General features: G+C 40.0%; 1 protein-coding gene across 4 annotated transcripts in view; it reads right to left on the bottom strand.

Annotated features, from left to right (window-relative positions):
• Positions 1 to 22,141, bottom strand: part of LOC6503208 (low-density lipoprotein receptor-related protein 4) — a 230,121-nt gene that overhangs the window by 57,987 nt on the left and 149,993 nt on the right. For all 4 annotated transcript variants that reach the window (XM_014905850.3, XM_032455924.2, XR_006507607.1 and 1 more), the window contains exon 6: positions 14,689 to 14,904. In XM_014905850.3, coding sequence (XP_014761336.1) covers positions 14,689 to 14,904 — 216 coding nt within the window. The remainder of the gene's footprint in view (positions 1 to 14,688; positions 14,905 to 22,141) is intronic.

Here is a 22,141-nt window from a genome sequence, read left to right as displayed (position 1 = left end):
TATGAGCAATTATTGTTCTACAACTTTTTAAAAAAGCTGTAAAAATCTAATTTCTTGAATAACTTCTGAAAGAAATGTCGGACGGGTCGGTTGAGGTACCAATCTTGAGGTTCCAAAGAAAAACAAGAAAGGAAAGCTAACTTCGGGCGAAGCCGAAGTTGATATACCCTTGCAGTTGTGCCATTTCCGATCGTTCAGTTATATGGCGGCTATTGGATATAGTTGGCCGATCCCTATGAAATTTGGCCAATAAGATTATTTTGCCCAAAATGGAATCTGTACCAAGTCCCATCTTTCTAACTTAAAAAACACCAAAGTTATGCCAATTCCGATCGTTCTATGACAGCTATAGGATATAGTCGGCCCATCCTTATGAAAGTTTGTACATAAGATATTTTCGAATATTTCAAAAATAAAATCCAAATAAAAAAGGGCTTTAAAAAGTAAAACATAAACATTGACTCAACTAGGATTAGAACTCAGGCCCTCCCGTGTTAGAAACCACAACGCTCTCCACTCGGCTAATCTCGAACTTTCTTGCTTGATGGCAAATTTTGATGTAATTCTGCTTTGTGTTTCAGTGTCTTATGTCTTAATGAGAAGAATGCAAAATTTTATGAATAGAACGCTTTATATGCATATGCCCCCACTGAGCATATAATGCATATAAATAAATGCAGCCACCACCGTTTTGGGCCAAATCATGGATTAAAAGCTAAAAAAAAACCAGGCAAACCAACTCCGCCAATACTTTTCTAATATTTATTATTTTATATCGCACACCCAAAATAAATTGTTACATTCAACAATTGGTTTAACTAGAAAAACTGGAAAAACGAAATTTCCAGTTTTTTTAAGTTAGAAGGATGGGACTTAGTACAGATTGCATTTTGGGAAATCTTATCCGATTTGCAAAATTTTATTAGAATAATTGGCTTAACTTTGTTGTTTTTGAAGCTAGAATGATGGGACTATCTATGGTTTCCGTTTTGGGCAATCTAATCCTATGTTTCATAAGAATCGGCCAACTATATCCTATACGTGCCATATAACTGAACGATCGGAAATGGCACAACCTTTCTATTTTAAAAGATGCTTGGGGCTGTTTCCAATATTTTTATTAGAAATTTTGTTGATGGTGAAATTCTCATAAGGATCGGATAACTGTATAGGATCCGATATATATAATAATAACATAAGCTTCTGCTTAACTGCAAGGGTATATCAACTTCGGCTCCGCTTGAAGTTAGCTTTCCTTTCTTGTTTTTTATACCCTTGCAGGGGGTATTAAAATTTTTGGTCAAAAGTGTGCAACGCAGTGAAGGAGACATCTCCTACCCTATAAAGTATATATATTCTTGATCAGGATCACCTCCTGAGTCGATATGAGCATGTCCGTCTGTCCGTCTGTCCGTCTGTCTGTCTGTCCGTCTGTCTGTCGGTTTCTACGCAAACTAGTCTCTCAGTTTTGGAGCTACCGAGTTGAAACTTTGCACACATCCTTCTTTCTTTTGCAGGTAGTATATAAGTCGGAACGGCCGGGATCGGTCGACTATATCCTATAGCTGCCATATAACTGATTGATCGGAAATGCCATAACTTCGTTGTTTTTTAAGATAGAGGGTTGGGACTTTCCACACATGTTAAATTGTGACCAACATATCTTATGTACAAAATTTCATAAGGATCGGCCGACTATATCCTATAGCTGTCATACAACGATCGGAATTGGCATAACTTTGGTGTTTTTTAAGTTAGAAAGATGGGACTTGGTACAGATTCAATTTTAGACAAAATAATCTGATTTGCCAAATTTCATAAGGATCGGCCGACTATATACGATCCGCTATATATCTAATAATATAAGATGCGTGGCGCCACCTAGCGGACTGCGACTGAACTGCAAGGGTATATCAACTTCGGCTCCGCCCGAATTTAGCTTTCCTTTCTTGTTTTTTAATAATTTATTATATAGTGGAACTTTCATAAGAATAGGCCTCTCATCTGTTAATTTGTTAAAATAATTTGGTTTCCCACAACTACGAAACAATTTTGGATTTTAAATACATTTTTGCGCAAATTTTTTAATTAAACTTTTTAAACTAACCAAATTCCAAAACCTTTGTAAATTAAAAATACGTATAACTTCAGAGCCACTGAAGCTATTGAAAAATTCTTTATGTCTTTGGAAAGGTTTTTAATTATTCCACCTTCTTGAATGTCAAAATCTATAGAGTTAAAAAAAAATAGTTTTGATGTTTATCCTTACAATTAAATTATTGCTAACTGTGTAAATCGCCTGTCCAGAGGTTATTTCCATATATGTATATATATGCTATATGTTATGCGTTCTATTTTAAATAATTTAAGATCAATATATACAAAAAAAACAACTGATATCATATAAAAAAACCTATTGACGAGGTAAAGTACCGGTGACGAACCTGCATGCGAAACCCAAAATATCTGATATCAATTTTAGTGACGAAAATATGCTATATAGGTGTACAAAATTGCATATAAAAAATATTCTTGTTCGGCACGTGCAAGAAAAACAAAAAATAATCAGTCACGTGCCGAACAAGAATATTTTTTATATGCAATTTTGTACACCTATATAGAATATTTTAGAATATAGAATATTTTATAGAATATGTTCCGCCGGATACCGAATGTAAGTCAATCTGTTCGGTCATGACTTAATCCTCAGTTAAGGATGGAGGCCTATCTAAACCTCTTCCGATCTATGGGATCACAGCACTCGGTTGTATAACGCAACTCCACGTTGAGCCTGAGGGCTCTACCCGCATTTGGGTGATAAACCACAACCACCACGTAGCTCCCTAAGGGGAGGGTTCCGTGGGCCCTGGCTCCTGAGGTACCAGAAATTATCACAGCCTCCGGTCAGGCGCCGTGCCAACAAGGACACTACCGATTTTGGCTCCAGAACAGTCACGGGTCGGTGGCCCTGGATAATGCATAGCTGCTGGGAGTAGATTATGAAGTGGCCGAAGCCAAGTCATAAGATGGTACAGTTTTATCCACCATGTTCATGGACATGGCTTTCTCACTGTTCGGAGGCGAGGACTATTCTTTCCTCTTCCGCAAATCGCGGCAATCGCTGCTGGTCAGTGACCAGACCGCTCGAAGACGGCCAGCTATGATCCCAACAACCCCTAAGGGCTTGTGACAAGGCGGAGTTGGAGCACCATCTCCGTGGATCCTCATCACCCATGGTACCAGAAAAATCCTCTGGTCAGGTTCGTGCAACTAAACGAAGCACTCCCAGTTTGGCTACCATGAAGCTCGGGGACTGGTAACCCCGGCGGCGGGTGAAAACCCGGCGATGAAAAAAAAAAATATATATAAAAAAAAGAAAAGAAAAAATATAAGAAAAACAGAAATAATGAAGAAAATATAAAAAAAAAAATTATGAAAAAAAAAATACACAAAAAAAAAAAATATATATGTATACCATCCGAAGAAGGGGGGAGGTGCATAAGCGTATCCACACGCAAGGAAAAAAAACAGAAAAAAAAACAAGAAAGGAAAGCTAACTTAGGGAAAGCTTATTAGATATATAGCAGATCGTATATAGTCGGCCGATCCTTATGAAATTGGGCATATTGAATTATTTTCCCAAAGAGTAATCTCTACCAAGTCCCATCTTTCTAACTTAAAAAACACCAAAGTTATGCCAATTCCGATCGTTTTATGACAGCTTTAGAATATAGTCGGCCGATAAAATTTTGTAAAATTTAGTATAAAATTTTGTACATAAGATATTTTGGTCAAATATAACATGTGTGGAAAGTCCCAACCCTCTATCTTAAAAAACACCAAAGTTATGGCATTTCCGATCAATCAGTTATATGGCAGCTATAGGATATAGTCGACCGATCCCGGCCGTTCCGACTTATATACTACCTGCAAGGAAAAAAAGGATGTGTGCAAAGTTTATATCCGGGGATATCTGGACGATGGACATGCTCAATAACAATACGGATCGGAGGCCCAAGCGGGGCAAACAGAGGGGCAAGTAAAGAAAGCCCGCTGATAGAAATGCGGCGGGAATTGGAGAAAGCTAACGGAGAAAGTAAATGAGCGAAGGATTAATGGCAGGAAGTAGATTTGCAAGGATTAACGGGCGCCTCTGGCACTATATAAGGAGGGCCCCTGGAGCAAATCGGGACCGAGTCTTCTAGGGAAGCTCCTAGGGAAACGAAGGGAACCGTGAGCCGTTTCGGCGCCAGGCACCAAGACCACACGACCTGCCGGGCGCAAGTTTTGGGAGGGCGTGTGTATTGGCACCAACCCGGAACGGGGATCGACGGGAGGACGAGCGGTCGGTCGGCTGAGCCAAGCGGCCGGTGAGATTCACCCTTTTGTAAACTTAGCATAATAAAGGGGATTTGTTTTAAACGAAGCATACCGTGTTATTTCTGGGCTCGGGCAATCACGTCGAATCTATAAATTCGGTGGAACGTACCCCCAAACTCTGTGAGCTAGTCGCGGCATTTGTTGCGAACAGAATATAGCAAAAACAGTTCATTACAATGATTCGGTGGCCAAGCGGGGCAAAGGGGGGAACAAAGTGATCCCCCCAATGGCAATGCGACGGGAATTCGAGAAAGGATTAACGGCGAGAACGAAGGATTAATGGCATGAAGCGAGATTCACAAGGATTAACGGGAGCCTCCGGCGCTATATAAGGAGGGCCACTGGAGCGAATCGGTGCCGAGTCTTCTAGGGAAGCTGGAAGAGTTGAGTAAAAGAGACCCCGTTTATAAGTCTGACATTCAAGCGGGAAAGTCTCCTTGGAGGAATTAGGAGTGTAGGCTGAAGGACCTCCCGTGGGTAAGTCCGACAGTCTTAAGTGCGGGATTAAGAGCGAGTGCGCAAGAATCTGCGATCAGAGGCTCAAGGACCCCCTGTGGGTAAGACCGCCGGCTGCACGCGAGTCATCGAACAAGTAGAAATCAAGGAGCAAGAGGGAAGGGAGGGAGGATCAAGGATCCGCGGCGGAACAGAATCCCAAGGGTAAATCTAGTCGGGTTGGGTATTTCCGGACACGACAAGTTTCCTGGTGTCATAGCGATAGCGACGGATCGGCCTGGCGTACGCCTTGTCGATTCCTGACGGTTAAGACCAGGTGTGATTCTGTAAAGTGAAGGGTAGCCAGCTCGGGAACTCAAGCCCAATAGTGAAACCAAACCAAACCAGAGTTGAGTGAAAGACCCCCCGTTTATAAGTCTGACATTCAAGCGGGAAAGTTTCCTTGGAGGAATTAGGAGTATAGGCTGAAGGGGGTACCCCCCGTGGGTAAGTCCGACAGTCTCAAGTGCGGGATTTAAAGCGAGTGCGCAAGGATCTGCGATCCGTAGCTCAAAGACCCCCTGTGGGTAAGTCCGGCGGCAGTACGCGAATCAGCGAAGAAGTAGAAATTAAGGAGCAAGTGGTAAAAGGATCAAGGATCCGATGTCTGTAAAGATCAGTTTAACCGCGGAAGAACCTTCTTGATGATGCGCTTCTCTGCAACTGAACAACCAAAAAAGTTCAATGAGATTATGAGCGTAAAAATGAGCGTAAGAATGAGAGTAAGATTCTCTCTGGGGCCTCCGGGGGCCAGTCGCAAGAAATTTTTGCGTCCATTTTCGTTGTATGAAATGAGAAGTCTATATGTTGTATGGTTAGCGGTTATTCACCACATTTACAAAAAAATACAAAAGTATAAATACAAATAAATTTATTAAAAAAAAAAATTAATTATTTTAGCGGTTAGCGGTTATACACCACATTTATAAAAAAATACAAAAGTATAAATACAAATAAATTAATTTAAAAAAAAAAATTAATTATTTTACACCAATTTAAAAGCAAACAGGATTTATTTTTCCGTCTTATATTTTATTTCATTTTGTTGTTCATAACTTTTCTCGGCCTGGACAGTAATATAAAACCCGCGGTCGAACAGTTTTTTTTTGTGTTTGTTTTTATTTTCTCTTGCTGACCCTACAGTGTTTTCCGTGGGAATAATCCAGCCTCTTATGTGCTATCTGATATTGTTTTTGTTTAAAACAACAACAGACCCAGAGAAGGTGAAGGCTTGAAAAAGGATTTCCCTGTGCCAAAGAATGTGTTAGGGGTAAGGTCATTTTTAGGTCTTGCAAATTACTATAGAAGCTTCACAAAAGACTTTGCGGCATAAGCCAGACCTATTTCTGAAATCTTAAAATGGAAATGGAAGTGTATCGAGGCATAAATCCAGAAATACCCCAATGCAGTTTTTTAAAAAGAATCTAAAAGCTTTTAATCAATTGCAGAACATATTAGCATTTGAGGATGTCATGCTCAGATATCCGGATTCCAAGAAGGCAATTTATCTAACGACAGACCAAGAAGGTCGTCCTATAATAATGATCTTGAAGACATTGAAGGACGGTAAGGTTAACTATGCCACCAATGAAAGAGAACTGTTGGCGATTATATGGGAAAAAGGCGGCATATAATTGATTTTATCTGCAAAGAGGCATTACTTGATGAGCTCGCAGACACAGTGACCGATATTATTGCAGTGGCCGAGAGAAGAGAAATCCTCACGGCTCAATATATCAGGGCCCATAGAGCAGCCCAAGAAAACGCGATGCGGGTACTCACCGAGAACTACTTCCGAAATGGCTAAACTGGCGAACGAAATTTTAACCAATTGCAAAACATGCGCCAGGGCAATATGATAGACACCCGAGTAAAAACGAGATAGGAGAGACACCAATCCGTTCTCATGTGGGGGAACTCTTACACATTGACATTGCATAGATAAGTTCTCCAAGTTTGCTGTGGTGCAACCCATTTCTTCCAGAACAATTAAAGACTTAAAACCGGCCTTACTACAGCTCATGAATTTTTTCCCGAAGGCAAAGACAGTCTATTGCGACAACGAACCATCGTTAAACTCGCACACGATTTCGACCATGTTGACCGACCACTTTGGGGTTGGCATTTCAAATTCGCCACCACTGCACAGCGTCTCGAATGGTCAAGTAGAGCGCTTCCATAGCACTCTTGCAGAGCTAGCCTTATTTCTAAAAATCGATAGAAACATAAGTGATACTGTGGAACTGATCTTACTAGCCACCACCAGGTATAACAAGTCAATCCACTCTGTCATTGATAAGAGGCCGGTGGACGTTATACAAACGAAAACGGAGGACACACCAACAGGCCCAGAGAGGATCAGAAGCGCAAAAGAAAATTCAAATTTGCAGGACCGAACTGATAGTTCTCCTTTTGCTCAGATTAGCGTCGGCACACATCAATGACTTTTCATGAGCCAAGTACTTCCCTATCGTGGAGGGCTGCATCCTAGTATAGGAAGACTTCGCGCATGTAACATACTAGACAAACCTCTCGGAATACAGGCGAGTCGTAGAGGCGATGGCCGGCATTGATGATAAATTTCCGCAGTCTCACATGAGAAAGCCTCTGAAGGTAGACACTGACCACCTTCGAGATCTGCTGGATTCGTTGGAAGTTCACCACAGAGTGGCCAAAAGATTAGGTAGTGGCGGGAACTCCAGATGCAGAGGATTTGGAGAAAACTAGGTTCATAGAAACTTAGTAAAAATACTAAAATCCGTTAAAGTCTTATACTTTAAAATACAATTTTTGTCGGGTCAAGCAGCCGCCGGAAAGTTTGGCCGGCAATAATTTATTGAATTTGTTTATCTCTTCTTTATCTTTGTCTCTATTCGCGTCGCCCGCTCTCGTGCATTCGATCGGCCACCTGCATCTGCCGTCATGCGCTATCGTTTTCTCGCTCTCTCGCGGTATCTTTCGGTCGCTCCGCAGCATCAAGCGTTAAGCCGCGCTCCCGCGTCTATTGTAATAATTCGTCAACCCTACTCAGCCTACTGAAACCTACTTTCATATGTACATACATCATTTGCAGAAACCCCAAAACAATTAAATAAATTGTATCAATATCTATAAATCGAACTGTGCTTGTTTTTTATTAAAGCCAATATGTAGAACACAAAAATAAAGCTCCTAAAAATTTTCGGTAACTGAATATTGGGTGACCCCGACGTGATTGTGCTTAGGAAAATAATTTTTTGAATTATTTTCCATTGAAAATTTGAGCTGCGCAGTTTAAAATACATATATAAACAAATAAACATTAAAAACATTGGACGTCAGCTCTTGGAAAATTCCCGCCAATGTAGAGCTAGTGGATCCTCATTTTCACCAGCCAGTTGATTTGCTAATTGGAGTTGGATTATTTTACGAGCTGCTTTGTGTGGGGAAAATTTATCTGTCTCCTGGTACAAAATAGCTCCCTGATTTTCGCCCTTAGAGGACTTAATTGGGATCCAAATATTCAACTTCCCTCTTACCATAATAGACTTTTATTAATCAACTTACCATTACTACCAAACCGTAGAATGATGCTGGGTGTCGTGTTTCAACATAATCTTATTTTACTATTGCAGAGGATATTATAATTTTGGTTCAGTGCTGGACCTTTATCCGACTGTTCATCATTGAGATTTTTCTATGACGTCCCATAATAACAGTCTAGTATATATTTAAAACGTTACAATATTGTTTATGTTGCGTGCATATAAAAAAGGGGAAAGATACAGAAGATAGGCTGAGCGAAATCTCGCTAGCATAATGCTAAAGATAAAGCAATCGTGGCCGAGCCGCCAAGAAGAGTCGGCATGCGACCAACAATAGGGATAAAATAAAATGAAGATAAGAAAAAATACTTCTATTATATTATATTTTAATGATAAATATATTCAGTAGCTGCTTTTTGCCCCGATAGCTGCTCCTGACTCGACACCGACCCTAAAAATATATATATTCTTCCTCCTGAGTGGATACAAGCATGCACGTCTCTCCGTATGTTTGTCTGTTTTTACGCCAATTAGTCTCTCAGTTTTAAAATCTTTTTTTTTTTTGCGCGGTTCCCACTGCATACGTACAGCCCACCTCCCGTCCAACCGACCGAGAGACGCTGCCGCGTGAGGTACGGCTCGAATCGCGGGAATAGATCCGAGATAGTTAAGCGAAAAGTAGGAGAAAGATATCACGAGGAAGAGTTTTGCACAGATAAGGCGGTTAATATAAGCGATTTAAGATTGTTTGTAGAGCAAGGTGACAAGATGTGGTAGAGACCATTGTAGTCCGAACATAATACCCTGAACGGATCGTTTTGGGCATATGTCGAACTACAATGGCTGAGGAGTAGAGGACGAAAGTTTCTAGTCCTTCTACTAGGAACGTTAAAATTTAAACGTGTTAGTAAATGCTGGCTGTCTATATTTCCATAAATAAGATTGTATAGAAACATGACACCCAGCATCGTTCTACGGTTTGTTAATGATGGTAAGTGGATTAGTAAAAGTATACTACGATAAGAGGGGAGGTAAAGATTTGCATCCCAATTAAGTCCCCTAAGAGCAAAAGTAAGGAAGTTTTTTTGTATAGATTCAATGTGATCTTGGTGTACTCCATATTGAGGACTCCAGACACACGATCCATACTCAAGAATCGGACGGACCAGTGATGTATATAACGTTTTAGTTATGTACGGGTCATTAAATTCTTTTGACCATCTTTTAATAAAACCAAGCACACCCATAGCTTTATTAACCATGGTAGATATATGGTCGGTAAATTTAAGTTTCAAATCTAATAGGCCACCTAGATCGTTAACCTGAGTTAATCGTTCTAAGGCGTTCCCATAGAGAAAGTACATAGCCTGGTGAGGACTAGATCGGTAAAAAGACATAAGTTTACATTTCGATCCACTAAGCTTTAGGTTATTTGCTAAACACCAATTTTGAAGTTTATCCAAATCGGATTGAAGTCTAGACTGGGCGCTAGTGAATTTAAACTAAAGGCATAGCTTAACGTCATCAGCGTACATAAGTACAAGTGAATTAGTTAAGGCAAGGGGCAAGTCGTTAATAAACAATGTAAAAAGAAGGGGTCCAAGATGGCTTCCTTGGGGCACCCCCGATGTGGCGCGGACTAAACGCGAGGTAACATCTTTAAAGTAAACACGTTGGGTTCTCCCTGATAAGTAGCTCGAAATCCAGATAAGAAGATGAGTTGGGAATCCCAAAAGCCTGAGTTTACTTATAAGAAGCGAATGGTTAACAGAGTCAAATGCTTTACTGAAGTCAGTGTAAATGACGTCTGTTTGTAAGCCATTCCGGAACCCATCCGTGATAAAAGATGTTAGCTCCAATAAGTTGGTAGTGGTGGAGCGGCGCTTCATGAAGCCATGCTGGCACGGAACTATTATTGAACTACATAGGTGTTGCAAATTGGAGTGATACGTTTTTCAAAAAGCTTTGGAATTGCTGACAATTTAGAGATGCCTCTATAATTCGCAGTGTTGGATTTTTTCCCTTTTTTATGTAGAGGAATACTGAAGGATTCCTTCCACGTAAGGGGAAAGATCGAAGTTTCCAGCGATAGATTAAAGAGTTCAACGAGCGGTTTGCACAGAGCCTCGGCGCAATTCTTCAGAACACAGCCTGGTACTCCATCAGGGCCTGGCGAATACACGGGCTTGACCTTAAGAAGATCCGATAACACACCACTATGATCGAAAGATGGGCGAAATATAAGATTGGCTGATTGGATATTATTAGTGTAAGGCTGAGCTAAACTGCTGCTAGGTGAATAGGTAGTTTGAAAAAACTGTGCAAAGAGATCGGCCATTGCCTGATCAGTGTTCGCATAAGAGTTCTGAAACGTAAGCAGTGGGGGAAAAGATACATGTTTACGCTTAGTGTTTACAAAGTTATAAAACTGCTTCGGATCCTGAGTAAACTGAATCCTGCAGCGGCGAATATAACTCCTATAACATTCTGCGTTATGCACGGTGAAATTGGACCGAGCTACTAAGTATCTAGAATAACTAACTGTACAGCCAGATAATCTATGTTTGTTCAAAAGTCTACTCATACTATTCTTTAAGTTTTTAAGATGCCTCGTATACCAAGGCGGATTCGTTGAAGCGGACGGATAATTCCACGGCACACAAGCGTCAAAAAATGAGTTTAAAGTGAAATAAAATTTTTGTAATGCTAAGTTTATATCATCGCATGCCAGTACTTATTTTATTACTTGCATGCGATGTTATTATTATTAACTTATTTTATTTAAGAAACGAACTTTCTAAAATTTATGTGTAGACTTAAGGTCAATTAAGGAGTTGTTTTCGATTGAAAGCTCAAGAGTGGGAGGATATGGATCCTCAGGGTCAGAAAGGGGCAATGTTGTGGAAAGAGTAATTCCATCAGGATCAGAAACGAATTATAAGTCCAACAGCCGACCTAAAGAATTTCTAACGTGGTTAATTTGCCCTAGTGACATGTCAAACATGCCCACAGGGAAGTCGTAGTGGGAGTTAAGCTGTAAAGACGGTGAATTTTCAACATTTGACCACATAAGTTCTGGGATATTAAAGTCACCCAGAGCTATCAGCTGGTCACCATCAGACAGACGATCGAAAACCAAACGAATAGCGGACAAACGTTGCCAGTATGTTGGCGGTTCGGACGAAGGTGGTATGTAAGAACAGGTAACATACAAAGATTGATCGGACAAAGTGATTTTGATGCAAAGAAATTCAATGTCACCAAACTCTTGTGATTTTACCTCTTCAGAAGCGAGTTTGGAGTCTACAGAGATTAAGACTCCTCCTCCCCTTCGTAGAGTTCTATCACATCTAAAAGTTGTGTACCTTCTTGGAAAAACTTTGGAGCTTAAGATCTCCGGCTTTCACCAAGTTTCTGTAAATACAATAATGTGAGATGCAAAGAAAGAACTATCAGAATACAGTTTGGGAAGTTTACTACGTAACCCTCTTGTATTCTGATAGGTAAGTGTTAGAGAAGACATTAGTTTTATAAAACAGAGGAAGATGAAGTGGAAGGTTGGTCAGTGGCCGTAACATGTGGGAGTTTTACACCCACAGGTTTGGCAATTTTTTTTTTCACCTTACTTGGCTGATGTTTTTGGAGGAAAATATTCTCTGGCCAAAAGCTGGAGGAACAAATCGTCTTGAACATCTGCAACGGCACACGTATTTTGAAAGATGACCTGGTGTATGAATATTTAAATTTTGTAATGTCCCCCACCTTTATGTCGACTTTTGTTTTGGCTTTGATTTAAGCCGAGGTATCAATCTCAGAAGTATCAGGGACAAGCCGGGAATCAAAAATATGTTTCGATGGTGGGATCACCTGCAAGGGTTTTGGTGCCGCCGCAACTAGTACAGCGGCATCAGTACGTACCGGGGGTCCAGACGGTTGATTGCCCTGTTTGGTGACTGTTACAGGGGTTTGAATTATTGGGTCTGGGATCACTTCAAGCGATACCGCAGAGGACATATCGGACAATTGCTCATTAATCCTGAGATATTCGGAAGCCGAATTTTTCTTAGGTCTGGCCCTTGGGGTAGCCAGAGTGGATGCATAGTTGTCGGCTGCATAGCAGGCTGAAGATTATTCGAGAAACAAAAGGGGGAGATTGAAGAGAGCAGTTAGTGCGAGTTAGTAAAATGCAAGGAATAGACATAAAAATCTCTATTGAGCGAGAAATAGGAGCAATAGAATAGAAGCAACACCGTAAGAGTTGAAGAAGCAGAGCAGGGCTATGTTTGGAAGAAAAAATGTATAAAATTATTATTTTACCTCCAAATATATCACTGCACACGCGAAAGCGATACGGATCTATGAATTTGTTATTATTTATTTATTATTTAGGGAGGAATCATGATAAAGAGAGGAATTATGAATCATTCTCTTCAATCATTGCATGTCTCCTTTTATGACTCTTTCTTTAAAGCTAAGGAAACAAGAAAGAATTACATAGATTTAATAGAGTTTAAAGATGGTGACCATGGGCAATGAGGCCTGATTGTGATATAGATTTTGTGAAAAAAATCATTCACAAAAAAATATGAGTGAGTTGGCAATTATCGTGATGGAAAAACTATTGTTTTTTCAAAGAACAAAAGTTTTTCCAAAATTCGGAAATGTTACCTATTTGTGCATAGCTCGTCTAAAGTTTATATTTAAGTTGCTATAGAGTATGACGTTGCAGTCCAAGCTCAGGAGAGACCGAGAATTTATGAACCAGTGAAGACTGCGTTCCACAATTTTCAGGTAAAGTTTTTTGCAATCGATATGCCTGTGGCATGTCAGCCGCTTATCCAGATGGACACATAGATAGGCTATTTTGTTGCAAAACTATTATATCATTTAAAGTTAGCATAGGGCATCGTTGATATTTTTTTTTTTACATTCAATCAAATGCCAAATTTTATAAGGATCGGCAGACTATATTCAAAGATTCAAAGATATATCTAAAGATTCTTGGGACTGTTTCCAGCATTTATGTTAAAAAATTGATTTAATGGAATTCTCATAAGCATCGGTCAACTATATAAGATCCGATATATATATATAGTAATATAAGCATCTACTTAACTGCAAGAGTATATCAATTTCGGCTCCGACCGAAATTAGCTTTCCTTTCTTACTTAGAGATGTTGGTTTTTTTAAAACGTTTGGGGCTGTTTCCAACATTTTTTTTAGAAAATTGAGTTGATAGTGAAATTCTCATAAGGATCGACCAACTAAATACGATACGATATAAATCTAATATTATAACCATCTACTTAACTGAAAGAGAATATCAATTTTGGCTCCGGTCGAAATTAGCTTTCCTTTCTTGTTAAGAGATGTCTGCATTATGCTGCAGAAAACATTTTTCTAAGCATTCTATTACCAAAACAAAAAAAAATTGTGCTTAAATTTAAATGAATCAGTTCTATTTTAAATTACAATTCATTTAATAAAGTGTTGCGACGTGCTTGAGACAGGGGATTCGTATGAGAGACCAATCTTCTTTTTTGGGCGCCTGTAACCTCGTTAAGGGTAACTCCTACAAACGGAACACCAAGATCCTCGTGAATGTCTCTGGTGCAGATGTACCACTCAGCTCCCGTTGCCAAGCAAAGGAATTAGCTCTGAAAGACTCGGATCCTGTTTAGGTGTGTCCAGGCTGCCACACTGTATCTGGCTAATTTCATAACGGAGCAAGGGTTACCCTGTAGATCCGGGTTTTGTTTGAGAGTCGCCGTTTTCTGCTTCTTTTGATAAACCAATGGAGCTTTTTTAGCTTGGTGTCTAAACTGCCCTGGGTCTCCTTGTGTGCGTAATGAAAGTTAGGCGCCTGTCGAGCGTGAGCCCTAAATAGGTCTACTCGTTGTCCTGGAGTAGTAGCGAATCATGGAGAGAGAGTCCCGGGCAGCAGTCCTTTCTCATGGTGTGGGTAACCACTTCGTACTTGTCTGGGTCGCGTGATATATTCCAACAGAAAACCCACAGAAAACTCAGATAGAACAACATTCTCTCCGCCAGACCCTAAAAAATTATTAGATTTAATCGACTAAAAATATCCCGCGACATCTAGTTACAGCCGAATGTCTCCCGAATCTCTCATCTCGTCACTCGCCCATTCTAATCAACCTACTCCGTTACCCAGAACCCCGTCCGTAAACAGAACTCGAAAAACACTTAACTCATTGGAAGTTCAAATTCAAACGAGTCGATTTATTTTTCACCCGCGCTTATAACAAAAATTGAAGCTCTTACTTACTTAAAATGACTTTACGGTTGCTTCCATCGAAGTTCATGCTCTCCAAAGTGTGGATACCACCATCAACAAAATACAGCATACTACGGTCATAATCAATTGCCAGTCCATTTGGATAAACGAGTTTCTTTGAGGATATAATAGAGCGCTCACATCCATCCATATTTGCACGTTCAATCATAGGCTCATCACCCCAATCGGACCAAAACATAAGTCCATCTAAGGAGTATATAATAATAAAAAAAATTAAATATCAAAAGAAATCGTAAGAAATTCATTCGTAAATTAAATTTTAAAAGTGCCGACGTGCTTAAATAGTGCTTTAATATTTTATATTAAAACTCTTTATTCGTTATGCCTTTATGGAAATGAGTAACTTTTACAATCTATATCAAATTTTATGTTGTCCAGTGTGCTGAATAATAGCACAAGTCTATGTTTCTTATTATGTAATTTATATTACACAAAAATATATTAAACATTGTAACCAAATGTACTTTTGCAAAAATAAAAATCAATGGCTAGTGCGTGAAGTCACTATATATAGCCGAAGAATTAAAAATTTTCAGTGTGCCTTCAAGAGGGGACATTGGTGTCATCAGACAAAATATTTTTACATGGATAGATTCTGCTCGACAATACCGATCGATTGGTACCGCAACCATCCCGATCCGACATCCGATTTTTAAAGAATTTCCCATATGAAGTTGCTCCTCAATTTTTTTCTGCAAAAAAGTACCGTCCGCGTTTGCCTTATTATGCAATTGCATTATAATTGTATTATAATTTTGGTCAAAAGTGTGCAACGCAGTGTAGATGACATCTCCAGCCCTATAAAGTATATATATTCTTGATCAAGATCACCTCCAGAGCCGATATAACGCTTCTGCTTATATCTGTCGGTATAAGCATGTCCGTCTGTCTGTCTGTCTGTCTGTCGGTTTCTATGCAAACTAGTCTCTCAGTTTTAGAGATATCAAACTGAAACTTTTCACACATACTTATTCCTCGCAGGTAGTATATAAGTCGGAACGGCCGGGATCGGTCGTCTATATCCTATAGCTGCCATATAATTGATTGATCGGAAATGCTATAACTATAATATTTTTTAAGTTAGAGGGTTGGGACTTTCCGCACGTTTTATATTTGGCCAAAATATATTATCCATATTCTTATCTAATAATTTCATAAGAATCGGACTATATCCTATAGCTGTCATAAAAAGATCGGAATTGGCATAACTTTGGTGATTTTTATACCCATTACACATTTGCAATACCTATGTAGTTCAATAATATCACCGTGCCAGTATGGCTTCATGAAGTGCCTCTCCACCACTACCAACTTGTTGGAGCTAACATCTTTTATCACGGATGGGTTCCGGAATGACTGACAAACAGACATCATATACACTGATTTCAGTAAAGCATTTGACTCTGTTAACCATTCGCTTCTTATAAGTAAACTCAGTCTTTTGAGATTCCGAACTGATTTTCTTATTTGGATTTCGAGCTACTTATCAGGGAGAACCCAACGTGTTTTCTTTAAAGATTTAACCTCGCGTTTAGTCCGCGCCACATCTGGGGTGCCCCAAGGGAGCCATCTTGGACCCCTACTTTTTATACTGTTTATTAACGACTTGCCCCTTGCCTTAACTAATTCACTTGTACTTATGTACGCTGATAACGTTAAGCTATGCCTTCAGTATAAATTCACTAGCGCCCAGTCTAGACTTCAATCCGATTTGGATAAATTTCATAATTGGTGTTTAGCAAATAGCCTAAAGCTTAAAGGATCGAAATGAAAACTATGCTATGTACTTTCTCTAAGGAAACGCCATAGAACGATTAACTCAGGTTAACAATCTGGGTGTCCTATTAGATTTGAATCAATTTACCATCATTATCAAACCGTAGAACGATGTCATGTTTCTATAAAAAATTATTTATAGAAATGTAGACAGACAAAATTTACTAACACGTTTAAATTTTAACGTTCTTAGTAGAAGGAGTAGAATCTTTCGTCCTCTACTCCTCAGCCATTGTAGTTCGACATATGCTCAACATGATCCGTTCAGGGTATTTTGTTCGGACTATAATGGTCTCTATCACATCTTGTCACTTCGCTCCACTAACAATCTTAAATCCCTTATGCTAAACGCTTTATCTGTGCAACTCTCTTCCTCGTAATATCTTACTCCTACTTTTTTCTTAACTATCTCGGATTCAAGCCGTACGTTACGCGGCAATGTCCCTCGGTCGGTTGGGCGGGAGGTGGGCTGTACGTATGCAGTGGGAACCGCGCAATATAACTCGGAATGGTCGGAATCGATCGACCATAAACTATAGCTGCCATATAACTGACTGATCGGAAATGCCATTTGTGTTTTTTAAGTTAGAGGGTTGGGAATTTCCACATATGTTATATTTCTTAAGTATACTATCTTATGTACAAAATTTTATAAGGATCGGCCGACTATATCCTATAGCTGTCATCGAACGATCGGTATCTTTGGCATATCTTTGGTGTTTTTTAAGCTACAAACGATAACTAAACGATTGAAAATTGGACAACCTTGCCATTTTTAAAGATGCTTGGGGCTGTTTCAAACATTTTTATTAGACAATTGATGGTGAAATTCTCATAAGGATAGGCCAACTATGTACGATCCGATATATATATTATAATATAAACAGCTACCTAACTGCAAGGATATACCAACATCGGCTCCGCAAGAAATTAGCTTTCCTTCCTTTAAACTGAAGTCTAAAAAAACAATTTTGGACACTTTTTTAAATATGTTAAAGAAGGATGTAGAAATTATTAAATAAGGCTTTAACTTTTGCTTTTACTCGAAATTTTCTGCACTGCCGTCACATCCCCACTTGCCAATAAGTGTTAAGCTCATAATTGGGTATTCCGTCAATTTTTCGGCTACGTTTGCTTGAACTGTATTATCTAATAAACTTTGCAGCTTGACTTCAGCATGCGATTCGTGACAGAAATATAACAAAAATCCATTGAAAATTGTTTAAATTGGTTAACTTGGCAGCGGTGAGATGGAATCAAAGTCGGATTTTATTCTTGAGATGTGTGACCAAATGTCAAATACACTATTGAAATGAGTTGGTGCCCGGACTTTTGAGCCTATTTTGAAAATTATTTATTTGCAAAACCCTAGTTATCAAAAGGAATATAGGACATTTAAGAGTCAAATTGAGCCCTTTCAATTGAACCATAATGCGCTGGTCAATAGACCAGCAATAGAATATTAGCTAATAAGCTAATTTCTCCTTATTTTAAAGTTGTTTTAAGTGCTATTTAAAAGTCTGTTTTTAAGGCTTGTAACGAACTATTTTGCTATTTCTGCTCGCAACAACTGCTGCGGCTAGCTCACAGAGATTATGGAATCGTTCCGCTGAATTTATTGAAGACGGATAGCTTTTTTTTACTTAGTCTCTTATTCTTAATTTGTTAACACATGAACTGATTTCGAATGTCGTCTCACCGAAATCGGCTTTTCCGCCAGATCCTTGTAGCTTCTCCGGTCGCTTCTGCTCGGCTCCGTCGTCAAGCGCTTGTCCTCCCGTTGTTCAAAGGTCGCCGTTTCGGGTTGGTCGCCAATAGACACACCCCCTCAGGGATACACCTGATAGGATATGCGGTCTTGGTTCCTGGCACCAGTTCGGCTAATGTCTCCCTCATTTTGGACTCCCTCTTTCGAGCTGTAGGGCCTGAGTGGCTCTTTCTCTGCTGCTATTATTCTGCTCCCGTTGTCGCTGCTGGCGTTGACCTGCTGCGGCGTCTTTCCTCCTGTTGTCGCTGTTTTCTTCGCTTTTATATTACGCAGTGACCGACACCTTACCCGTGTTGGTAGCCAATTGGCACACCACCCAGGCATTCGCCGGCAGGATGTGATTTCTTGGAGCCTGGCAGATGGAAAGGGCATGAAAGACCTCCCTACCCCTCTTTGGGCCTGGGCTATGGGCTCGGATCCCTTCCAGGGATCGCCCCACCCTTCCGACAGAGTTTCTCCTCTTCTGATTTTTCTAAACACAGCCGCTTCCGTAGGCCGTTACGTTCCACGTCGTCTCCGCCTTTTCCTGCTTCCGTGCACGGTCGCGCCTGTGCTCCGAGAACTGTTACGTTCCACGTCGTCTCCGCTTCCTCCTGCTTCCGTGCAATACTGAGCTACTCCTTGGCGCCTGACTTGGCGTGTGGGAGATTGCATCTCCTCACAGGGTCAGTGTTAATGCTGAATTTTTCCGGATAAGCCTAAAATATGGCTGAATTACCTGGAGTTCTAAATGCAATTGATTTTCTCTTTATTGATTGGGGCTTATCAATCAGAAGAGACTGCTGCCTGGGACTGTTCCTCTTTGACTCACTGCACCTCCAGGTACCTCAACATACCCTGCAGAGGGTGTAATTTTTGTTAAAAATGTGCAACGCAATGAATGAGGTATCTCCAACCCTATAAAGTATATATACTCTTGACCAAGATCACCTCCTGAGTTGATATAAGCATGTCCGTCTGCCGGTCGGTCCGTCTGTTTCTGCGCAAACTGGGCAATAACTGAATGAAAGCTATATCAAACTTGACGAACATCCTTTTTTTGTTTGCATGCAGTTTGCATATAAGTCAGATAGGCCAAGATCGGTTGACTATATCCTATAGCTGCTTTATAACTTAATGATCGTAAATGATACAACTTTAATGTATTCAAAGAGAGAAGTATTGGACTTTCTATAAATTCTGAATCCTTTTGGGAATTTTATTATAAAATTAATTTCTTAGAATACTAACAGTCTTATAATAAAATTGATCTTCAAAAACAGCAGAGGTTTGTTATTTCCGATCTTTTATTTATATGGCAGCTGTTTAGTCTTGAAGTGCGATGACTTAAAGAACCAAATACTACAGTAACAACAATCCAAAATGGCAGTGGGAACTGCTGATATTCCAATGTAATGAAATGTAATGTATCACAATCCACACTTTTTAAATTGTTAATTTATAATTTTTTTCTATATTTCCATAAATTTAACAGCTCCATGTATTCAATTAGCTATGAATATTGAGCTTTTTTTTATCAATAAAGTCAGTCTAATTCACACGTATTCTGAACTCATTTCGTTCTCCACGTCCCATTTTTTCAAGTGCGAGTTTCGGCAACAAACCAGCAATCGGTTTATGTACGCATTGCTTAAGTTAATTATTACAGATTACAATTTTGGTGACCCCAACGTGATTTTGCACGCTAAGGATCACCAATCCAGGAAAGAAATGAACGAATAGTAACTTCCACTTTTTCACAATATGAAATTCAGGACTTCTGGTAAGAAAGCAATTGGATCTTAAGTGTGACAGTGTGACGCTATCCCTTTAATCGGTGCACTACCCAAGGTCCATAAAAAAAAGTTTGAGTTTCTTCGACTACTTTCGATAGCGAGTCGGAGCGCATGCAGCTACTAGCACTACAGCAGCGAATAACAGACTCCCAACGATCCCAATCGAAGAAAGTTAGGATTGAAAGGGAGAACATTGGCCCTAATATACCATTTAACTTAAATAATGGTGATGAATAATGGTGATTTTTTTTAATATAATAAAATAATAATGAGTGAAACCTCAAAGCCTCCTATACGCCCAGCAAGAAATGGTAACAAGCAACTCAGCACGGCAGCGTCGGATGGGTCAGCGCTGCTGTGTTTAGAAAAACGGAAAGGGAGAAATGCGTCGAGCACAGACGGCATGCGGGGGCAGCAGCGGGGGCAAGAGGAGCCGGCACGGCGGCGCGCACGGAAGAAGGCGAAAGAGGAATCACCGTGGAACGTAACGGTCCCGGCCGGGCCTCCGCGGCCGCGCTCGAAGGTCATAAGAAACAGCGGGGACGGCGGGGAACGAAGCGGCCGGCGACTGCGCAGCTGTGTTTAGAAAATGCACAAAACACAGAAATGCATTTGGAATGACCAGGGGGGGGGTCGCGGGGTATCTGGACGAAGTCCGATGAACGGAACAAAAAAAATGCGGATCGGAGGCCCAAGCAGGGCAATCGGGGGAGAGGCAATAAAAAAAAACCCGCCGATAGAAAGACGGCGGGACTCGAGAAAGCTAACGGAGAAAGTAAATGAGCGGAGGATTAACGGCAGGAAGTAGATTTGCAAGGATTAACGGGCGCCTCTCGCACTGTATAAGGAGGGCCCCTGGAGCAAATCGGGACCGTGTCTTTTAGGGAAGCTGGAAGAGTTGAGTGAAAGACCCCCCGTGGGTAAGTCTGACATTCAAGTAGGAAAGTTTTCTTTGAGGAATTAGGAGTACAGGCTGAAGGACCCCCCGTGGGTAAGTCCGACAGTCTTAAGTGCGGGCTTTAAAGCGAGTGAGCAAGGATCTTCGATTAATAGCTTAAGGGGTTAGGTGGGTCTGGGAGGCCAAAAAATGGACTATTTTCAAAAATTTTTTTTTTATATAAAGAACTAGCAGTACCCTGCCACGTTTCGCTGTGGCATATTGTTGTTGCACGCATAAAAAATAAGTCAAACAAAAAAGAATAATTTTCAAATTAATTAAATTCTGTAATACTTGTGGGTATACAATATTCTTTGTTTCTCCTCCTTAATCATTCATTATTATTTCTGCATTTTAGTACATAGGTTGCTCTTCACTTAAGCACCTTGTGATACACGACATTTTTTGTTTTATTATCAGGCGCAAAAACAAACAACGCAGATGGTCTTCCGACCCGTGAACATGCCACGTATAATTGACCATGGGAAAAACATGAATGTTCTAGATTTAAACCACAAACTTTTAAGGATTGGCCTTGTGATTTGTTGATTGTCATGGCAAATGCAAGACGTATCGGAAATTGAAGTCTTTTAAATTCAAACGGCATATCGGTTGGGATCATCGGGATCCTCGGAATGAGAACTTCCTCACCTTTGAATTTTCCTATCATTATCGTAGCGTAAATTACATTGTTCATCAATTTACTAACCACCAAACGCGTACCGTTGCACAGTTTTGGTTGGTTTATGTTTCGAAGCATGATTACTACGGAGCCAACCTTTAGGCGTAAATTGTGCGGTGGTAAGCCAGGCACGTCCAAAGAGTTTAAAAATTCAATTGGATAGTTGGTGGCTTCATCTTCATTTGTGACGCAGTCAATAGATTTGAATGAATCCATTGTTCCAATGATCTTATTTTGAATTATGTAGTTCAGGTCATCTACATCTTTATTCTTAGCCGCTAAAATTGCTCGCTCACTCAACCATTCATTATTTTTGTAGTTAAAAATAATATTTGGAAATACATTGTTGATAAGTTCGTCTTTTGATGAGACAAAATTACAGAAATTATTTGGAAATGATATTAAACCGCTCGATTCTATCTACAAAATAAAAACCAGATTCTTTAACTACATTCTATGTAAGTACAAAAATAAATACCTTAAAT

This window comes from Drosophila ananassae, chromosome XL, assembly GCF_017639315.1.
Source record: "Drosophila ananassae strain 14024-0371.13 chromosome XL, ASM1763931v2, whole genome shotgun sequence".
Lineage (NCBI taxonomy): Eukaryota > Metazoa > Arthropoda > Insecta > Diptera > Drosophilidae > Drosophila > Drosophila ananassae.
This window is presented reverse-complemented; position numbering and strand designations above follow the sequence as displayed.